The 9,222-nt window shown below is 55.8% G+C and overlaps 1 protein-coding gene across 1 annotated transcript in view; it reads left to right on the top strand.

Annotated features, from left to right (window-relative positions):
- Window positions 1-6,781, top strand: part of LAMC3 (laminin subunit gamma 3) — a 59,509-nt gene extending 52,728 nt beyond the window's left edge. Inside the window, 1 exon segment of the mRNA XM_039862877.1 lies at window positions 5,537-6,781. Coding sequence (XP_039718811.1) covers window positions 5,537-5,787 — 251 coding nt within the window. The 3' untranslated portion in view covers window positions 5,788-6,781.
- The last annotated feature ends 2,441 nt before the right edge of the window (window positions 6,782-9,222 follow it).

Genomic DNA, 9,222 nt, shown 5'->3' on the forward strand with positions numbered 1-9,222 from the left:
TGACAGCCAACTGGACTCGCCTCGACCAGGGCAGGCTTAGCTGCAGGGGACAGAAGTCCAGTCACGTGGGCACAAGCGAACAGACAACACTGTCCATCAGGACATCTCCTGGAGCTGCTTATCTCTCCCCGTGTCCCACACCACTCACCGGTACTTGCTCACGTGACCATCCCCCATCAGACCATATGCAGAGCCCCTATGCGAAGGCCACATAGAAAACAATCTGATGCCATCGGCTGCCTGCTCTTGGCCTAGTCCACTCTGCCGGTGGTCCCGCTACATGCTACAAATATGGCTGCTGTGGTCCAGCGTGCAGTGGGAGCTACGGGGCGGGACACAGTTTCCCTTTCGAAGGGGTTGCGGATCTGTGCTGGTCCAGGTCTCTTTCAAGCCTTAGGAAAATGAAACTAAGTGCTCCTATTTTGCAGGCGAGTAGACTGAGGAAAGGAATTGATATCTCTCCCTGGTTCAGAGCCGAGTTGAATGAAGCCAGCCAGTGTTACGATCCTCGGTGTCCCCCGCACCATGGGCTCCTGTGGTGTCCTTTTTGCTCCAGAGAGAAGCCCCCTTGCCCTTTATTTCTGGCTCTGTTCCAATGAGCTGGATAAGGCAGGAGCTCACCCTGAGCTCCTGATGACTTCGGGGTCTGAGACCAGAAGTCAGGCTTCTGCCGTCACCTTGGTTCTGTAGTCTCCCGCCCTGGCCCCACCCATGGCCCGTAAGAGACGTGGGCCCAGACCCTTGGGGTGAGCTAGCCAATTCCTCCTATTCTCTAGGTTCCTCTACATTCTGAAGTCCTGGGCGCCTGTCAGGGGCTTCCAGCAGGAAAGGTGTGGCTGTATGTGCTTATCTCCGACCTGCATTTAGGAAAATGTAAATTCAGTGCTCTATGATGGAATAGCAGGATTTTAGAACGTTAGAATTATAAGGGGTCTTAAAACCATGTGCCGCGACCCCCTCACCAGACAGGGGACCCATCCCCCCTCGGCCTGCTTAGTCTAGTGATGGGGTGCCCACCACCTCGCAGGGTATCACCTCGTCGTTAGACGGTTCTGAGAATAAGGAAGTTCTTACCTGTGCTGGACGCCCTAGCCTGCAGCCTGCTCTGCCAGGAGAGAGTTTGTGTGCAGATAAGTTTAGGGAATGCTGTGTGCTCGTAGCACCCTCTGAGGCCCAGAGAAATCCTGCAGTGAAGAACCCTTGTTCACTTTATTTAAACTTAACTGACACTTCTCCCTGACAATTATCGACACCCTATGGAATCAGGACGCCACAGCGTGCACTTTAAGAAATGCCAAGTTTGTGCGCAAGAAGCAAAGTAGACCTCATTTCTGGATTATCTTCATAGAGCAATTATGTCGTGTTGTGCCCGTAAACATTAGAAGGCTCGATTCTTTTCAAAACTTGACTCTGCTATAATCAGTATTCTTTAAGATAAATTTCCAATTTTATCTGAAAGGGAAAGGTCTTCTTTCCAGAAGGAAACTACTTCTTATTAGATATACAACCTATGTGAATTGTATTTCCCTTTCTGTCTTGGCTGCTAGGAAGCTCAGAGGTAAATAGGGCATTTAGTACCTGCGATGTTACTACCCTAATTTTCTGGCACTTCTCTTCCCTTCCTCATCCCCCAGTTATAAGTGGCTCTTGGTTTTTCATTTTAATGGTCCAGCTGTTGATTTATCTATTACTATAAGGTGCCTCAAAGCTTCTCTAGAAACAGGTAGTACATAAAAACAAAGAGCTAAACGAATTTTGCTATGTAGTGTGCAGTGGTTTCCCATCCCTACCACTGGTCCAGGCATTGACTACTGGGTAGTTTTGTGACTTTAATGAGCATCCTAATATAATATGAATCTTTAAATTCAGTGGGCAGTATGTCTCACTTGTCCCCCTCGGATAAGCCTGAGCAGGTTACAAACAGAGCTCATGCATCTCGAACCGGCACTCATGTTGTCTGAGGGTCTGGGGCTGGTCAGGTATCTGGCAGGCTCTCGAGCCATGAGCCAGGTCCTCCTGACACAGCCTGGGCTGGGTTCGCAGGAATGAAGCTGCAGTTTCCTCGGCCCAAGGACCGGGCTGCGCTGAGGAGGAAGGCAGGCACCGTCCGGGGCAGGCTCCTCGAGGACTCGAAAAAGAAGACCAAGCAGGCGGAGAGGATGCTGGGAAATGCGGCATCCGTCTCCTCCAGCGCCGCGAAGAAGGCCAAGGAAGCCGAGCTGTTGGCCAAGGACAGTGCCAAGGTCAGAGACACAGATGGGACGACAGGGACGTTCCTGCCTTCTGGGCCTGTGGGAGAACTGTCATGTGAGAGCCGGCCCTGCAGACCCACCGCCCTGGATGCAAAGTGACTACTCCACACCTACTGGTGTGCGGCGGGTCCCGGGCTCTGAGCCCTGGAGCTTCACGTGGGTGACCCTGTCGATGCTTCAAGAAATAGATGTCATTGCTGTCCCAGGGGCCCAGCTGATTCAGTAACTTAAATCACATAACCAGGAGTCACACTTAGGTCTGTTTGGCCTTACTCCCTAAACCTCTAGGCTGGTTTTTTGTTTTGTTTTGTTTTGTTTTGTCTTATTGGGGCCACATTCTAACAGGTGTGTGCCTCCCCAGCTCTCGCTGGCTCTGTCGCATCTGTTGGCGTGATTGCCACAGAAGGCTTTATCTCGAGAGGACATCCTCTGTTCACCCTCTCTCCCCTGCTCTGCCGCCCGCCCACAGCTCGCCAAGGCCCTGCTGAGGGAGGGGAAGCGGGAGCACCGTCACGCCAGCCGGCTCTCCAGCCAGGCACAGGCGACTCTCAGACAGGCCTCCCGGCAGGTGCTAGCCTCAGGAGCTCGCAGGCGGGAGCTGGAGGAAGCTGAGCAGGTGCGTGTGCCAGGGCCTTCACCATTTCCTCCTGGACTGGGGCCAGCGGGGAACTGCTCCATCCAGCTCTTCCTCCCTCCTCCTCCCTCCTCCCTTCTTCCTCCTTCTACCTCCTCCCACCCCGCCTCGACCCCCCAAAGGTGGGTGCCAGGCTGAGCGAGATGGAGCGGCAGATCCAGGAATCGCGTGCCTCCTTGGAGAAGGATGTCAAGGCCTTGTCAGAGCTGCTCGCCAGGCTGGGTGAGGAGACCCCGAGGCTGGGCCCTGATCCCCCAAAGTCCCCTCCCTCCGGGGTCTTCCTCTGAGGCCCGGTCCTGGGGAAGATTTCCTGCTCCCCTTCATCACCATGGCTTCCCCCGTCCCCAGCCTCCTGGTCATTTGTAATTGCCCCAGGCCCTACGGGAGGCAGAGTACCCAGAAGCGAGTTCAGAGTTCATTCTGTGCCTCGAGGGGACGCTAGGCTGTGGGGGAGGGTACACGGAAAACTCACCAGGGGAGTGGGGCAGCCCTCTGGCTGAGGGTTTCAGAGAAGGAGAGAGAACGTCACAGAGCACGTGTGGCACCAAGGAGCAGGTGCTGGCTTGGAATCAGACAGACCAGGGTCTGAGGCTGGCCTTCTCCTTTCCTTGGCTGTGAGACTCGGGGAGAAGCGCTCTATTTCTCTGAGCCTCAGTTTCCCCATCTGTGAAATGGGGGTAACAGTGCGTTAACTTGGAAAGTGCTTGCCGCACTGTGTGACAGGAAGTAGCAGCGCCTAGGGAGGAGGTAGAATTTGAGATGAGCCTTATAGCAAGGCGACATTTCCGATGAAGCGGACGGCACCCACCAAGACATGGAGGCCTCGGGGTCGGGGAGGGGCTGCAGGGGGACAGTATCAGAGCAGCTGGGCTGAAATGAACAGCTTGCATTTTTTTCAAATGTGGCGAAATATACATAACATAAAATCTGCCATCTTACCATTTTTAAATGTATAGTTCAGTGGGTTAAGTATATTTACGCTGCTGTGGGACCATGCCCACCATCCGCCTCCAGAACTTTTTCTTCTTCCCAAATTGACATTCTGTCTCCATTAAACACTAACTCCCCATCGCCCTCCCCCCACCCCCTGGCCCCCACCGCTCTGCTGCTTCTGAGTTTGACTTCTCTGGGCACCTCACACAAGAGGAATCTTACAGTATTTGTGGCTGGCTGATTTCACTTAATGTGACATCTTCGAGGTGCATCATGTAACAGCGTGCATTTTCAATTACCATTATCGATAAGAAGGGAGAGGATCCCAGGCCTGTGTTTTGACTGGAGGCCAGGCCCACGCTATGCTGCTCACACACGTGGTCTTACAGAATTCCCAGTCTCACGTGAGGCAAGGACACTTATTCTCTTGAAACTGAGGCACAGAGAGTTTAAATGACATGGCCGGGGTCCCACAGCCAGTCGGCGGGGAGACCGTGGTTCACACGAGTGTCACTCACAGCCACTACTCCACACCCGATGCCAAGGAGTTGGAGCACTGGGCAGAGCGCCCGGCAGGGAACAGACACTCTGCTCCGGCTGTTGCTGTCATTGTCATTTACCCATTCATGCTGTCATGGTGCTTGACCCGGGGAGGCAGGAGTGAACAGCACACACCTGGACGCTGCCCCTGCCCCAGGAGCCCCAGACAGGCAGAGAGACTGGAGGCTATAAGCCAATTCTGAATCTCCTCAAAGGTGAGGCTGTTAGGACTTTACTGTGGACAGTGGGGCCTCTCCAGGTCTTTGCTGGGAGCAGGACCTGCCCAGGCAACAGAGCTCACCCCTCCCCACCCTGTGCCTCTTCCCCGCCCCTGGCTCTGCTTCCTATCGTCCAGCCCAGCCTTCTTTGCCCAGGAAATTCAGGTAGGATCCTGTGGGATTGGAGACTATTTAGGACTTAACTTCCTCTTGCCCGCCATGCTCACCTGGCTGAGCCCTGTCTTTCTGTTGAATGTCACCCTTAATGACAAGTAGCAGGCGGGGGAGGCAGCCTGTGGATTCCATGCCACCATCACCACTACACAGTTCAAATGAGCAGCTGGCCCCACCCCCTTGTTTTGCACTTGAGGAGCCTCCCCAAAGTCCTTAACCCCAAGAAATAGAATCAATCCGTGCAAGGCCAGGGCCAGACCCCCGCTGCCCACTTGCCAGGCCTGCCATCCTTTCTGCCCCAGCTGTCTCCTCGGCCATCAGTCTAGACCCAGGGACCCTGTTTCCAGCCGCTCATCCTCCCACATCCATCACAGGTGGTCTCTGTGCAGGTGTGCTCTTGGTGAACCAACGCAGCATTTTGGAGCCAGCAGGCATGGAGACCTTGCACACACCACTGCTTTATAGATGAGGAAATGGGCTCAGGACTCAACCAAGCCTGACTCTTTTTAACAAATAGTAGTAATAGCAACAACAGAGATTAACAGTTGCCCAGTGCCACCCCGGGGGGAAGTTCCAGGGCCTGCCTGTGCACTCGGCGGGATGCCCCGACCAGGCCCTCATCCACCTCACCGCACTTCCCTCTCGGTCCCTTGGTTTCCTGGTGGATTGTGGGCAGTTGGGATCCTGGACGGTTTGTGCTGTGGAAGGCCTGTGGGGTGGGGCCGAACAGGATCCTGGGGCCCGCAGGGAGCTGGCCCACGCTGAGGCTCTCTGTCCCTCTGCAGGGTCCCTGGACACCCATCGAGCCCCAGCCCAGGCTCTGAATGAGACCCAGAGGACACTGGAGCGCCTGAGGCTCCGGCTGGGCCCGCCCGGGGCCCTGCAGGGGAAACTGAGGCTGCTGGAGCAGGAGTCTGAGCAGCAGGAGCTACAGATCCAGACCTTTGAGAGTGACCTTGCCGAGATCCGCGCCGACAAGCAGAACTTGGAGGCCATTCTGCAGAGTCTGCCCAAGAGCTGTGCCAGCTGGCAGTGAGGGCCACTGGACCCCACTGAGCCCCCAGCTCAGGGCATGCTCATACGCCCATGGGTGCGCCCAGAGCCTGCGCTGCATCCCTCCCCTGAGCGGACACTCACACACCCTTCCAAGGCCGTGCCTGTACTCCTCCACCCAGCAGGATCGAATGTGCGTCATTCGTAGGTCACCCAGGCAGCCACCGTGTACACTGCCGCCCCGGGCATGCGTCAACACGCACACCACAGTGTCACTGACACATATATACATGCACCTGTACTCATGCTTGTGTGTGTGGTGCACGCATGCGCTCAGGTCCATCTGTGCACATACATGCATTAGTCAATCCACAAATGCTCGTCCAGCACTGGATGTGTGCTGCACACCCTCTGGGTGCTGGGGGGTTATGTTAAACACCCTGTGGCACAACATGCTCCCTCTCTCCTGAAAGCAGAGTCTGGGGCAGGTCGGTACCTGGGAGGCTGCGGGCGCATCCCCAGAGATTCAGGGTGGTTTCAACCAGCACCACGACCCAGCCCTGCGGAGAGATCACTGGCTTCCTGGAAGACTTCGTTCTCAGGACCTTTTTAGCGTGTGGCCTGTCCAAAGAGCTGGAGTGGCAGGGAGCTCCCCTTTGTGACCCCATGACCCCAGATGGCCTTTGACTGATTGACACTTCCTGAATGAGCCCTGTGGCTCTGTGGCCCCCCCTGCTATGAGGGAGGCCTCTGCTGGGTGTGGAAGCCTGGCTGCCTTTCCGGTGTGTCCTGCTGGAGAATCCCCCTGTGGCCAGGCCCCCCTGCTGGCCTCTGCCTAGGATTCCCTGGCATTTCCTCCTGGCACTCCTCCCCCTTCCCGGGCCCTCTTCCCACAGACAGCAGGGCCTTGGCACTGGATGGATGGGTGCCTCAAGGGGCCCAGGCCCTCCCACAGCTCTTCCTGCCCCCGGAGGGGGGACAAGCAGCAGCGGGGACCAATTCTGTTTAATGTGGAAATAAAGGGCCTCTTTACTAGCCGGGCGGTGTACCTTCTGTTCTCCCATGCTGGTTGGCAGCGGAGGCCCTGGTTATGGCTACACACATGGCACACCCTGACTGTGTGACACTCAGTGCCCAGGGAGTGGGTGGAAGAACATGTGATGATCCATCTTAGCCCACACGCAGTAGCAGGAAGGTGACAAAAGCTGAGCCCACTGGCTCGGCCAGGACCTTCCTGTGGGAGGGATTTTGCTGGGCTCCTGTGACCACAGGCACCTGCTTCAGGGGGCTTATCAGGCAAAGTCTAGGGACTGGGCAGTTTGAAGGGCGGGGTCCAGAGAGGCCCTCAGCTGACCTCTGGTTCAGTCTGAAGACACTGAGGCAGGAAATGAACTTAGAACCTAGTGGTTAGCAGGACAGGTTCAGGGAGGGACAGAATTGAGAATGAGGAAGAGAGTTTTGGGTCAGGCCCCAGAGGGTGGGGAGACAGAGGGGAACATTTCGAGCAGAACGGTGGGGGCTTGGCCAGCACGGGTCACCCCAGGAATGCAGGTCGCATAGGCAGGATTGCTGAGCATCCAGTCAGGGCTCTTAGACACAAGGCCTGAACCGCTCCTGAGCCGTTTTAAGCAGAAGAGGGGAGTTTGAGTCCACAGGGCATGGGAGGGGCTGCCAAGCCTGAGGACAGCCTGGGGCCAGGAGCCGCCTCTCCCGTCCCCGGCCCTGCTCTCGCCTTGTTTGCTCCGGTCTTTTCTCTCTGCAGAGCTGCTCGCCCTCTGCTTTTCCTGCCCTTGATGGAAGAGGATGCTTACTGCTCCCAGCACCATGGCCCCCAAGTGTGCAAGTCACCGGGTCAAATCCTTGGCAGAAACAAGCTGGAAACTGTCCTGATTCTACTTTCCCAGGAAAGGCTGACCCAGCTCAGGCCAGGTCCTCCCCACTCCTATTCAGAATGAGGGTCTCTGCATCCCAGACCATGTAATAAGAGCTGGGCTGTGCTCCCCAAAACCTGCTGGGGGCGAGTGTTCAGAGAAGAGATGTGCCCTTCCACAGAGAACCGGAAAACCGGGGCATAGGTGGATTGGGGGGTGGGGAGTGGATACGGAGAGGGACTTGGTAGATCTCGGAGAGAAGCTGGAACAGGAGGCCGTTGCTCTACAGTGCGTTTGATGACTGGTGTCTGGTGTTAGGTGGTGCCGAGGAGCTGGGGGTGCTTTGAAGACCTCCGGGACAGGATCCGATGCCCCCAGGACCCCCTTGCTCCACACCGGCTCCTCTGCTGACACAGACACACAGCTGTTCTGATGGCTGCTCTTGGCAATGATGGCTTTTTCTGCTCAAGCCCAGTCCTAGTGTCCCCTGCGGGTAGAGAACAGGCCTCCTCTCCATTCCTCAGTGACGTACCTCGGGGCTGACGTCTCGTGACTCATGCCTGTGCGCAGAGCCACTCCGGCCCCAGAGGTGGGGCTGCAATGGGTGGAATGTGGCAGCTGTTGAACATCTGGCTAGCAATGTAGCCCAGCAGCTGAGCGGTGGGAGGTGGGGTGGCCCCTGCCTTGCAGAATGGCTGAGGGGAGGAGGGCCAACCAGCCTACTGGCCGGGGCAATAGGCCATCTGAGGCCGAGCCGGGTCGTGTGTTATGAGTGCTGTACTCTAAGTCAGCTCTCTATGAGGGCTCTAAGTCGGCTCTGGTCTCTGGCCTCCGGGAGGAACGGCTCCCATCAACCAAGGGTTATAACTCCTAAGCCCTTCTTCCCTCCGAGCTTTTACTACCCGCTTAAATCCCCTGCAAATAATAAGTTACACCAGCCCCTGCTTGGTTAGAGGTGCTCGTTTCAACCATTCTATAGATCAGGAGACTGAGGCTCAGACAGGTCAAGTGCCTTGCTCAAGGTCACACAGCTCGGCCAAATGCAAACCCCATGGGCGAACGAGGAAGGAGTATTCCTGGATCCAATCCCCAGGGACAAGCTCTGCGGGGAAGGAGGAGCATTACTAGTGACCAAGTGTGCCATTTGCCCAGGGCAGTCCCTGTCTGTGCCCGTGACCCCAACATAATTATTAGGAGTGCCACCTTTTACTCTCAGAAACGTCCTGATTTAGACAGAGACTTCACGATCACCCCGTTACAAGTCCTGTGTTCTTGCGTCCTGAGTGCCACTCTCCGGAGTTAGAAGCTCGCTGTATCATCCCGGCGGACTTGACCTCGAGGCTTCCAGTCCCTGAGTGCTCTTGTGTAAAGTGGGAGTGCCGAGTCCCATTTCAGGGTTTTGAGAATTAAATGACTTAGCAAATGTATCCTGGTACTGACCTGGAACAGTGCCTGGTGCAAAGTGAGTGCTCAAGAAACAGGTTTCATTAACAAAACACTAACTCTTTCTCCTCGAAAGTGTCCCTGTGTCCAGTGAAACTTTGTCATTACGCATTTTCTCAACAAAAACTAAACGTTTCTATGTTTTTCCTTCAAGAATTAAAAAA

The sequence above is a fragment of the Pteropus medius genome, unplaced genomic scaffold (assembly GCF_902729225.1).
Source record: "Pteropus medius unplaced genomic scaffold, Ma_sr-lr_union100, whole genome shotgun sequence".
In the NCBI taxonomy this organism is placed as follows: Eukaryota; Metazoa; Chordata; class Mammalia; order Chiroptera; family Pteropodidae; genus Pteropus; species Pteropus medius.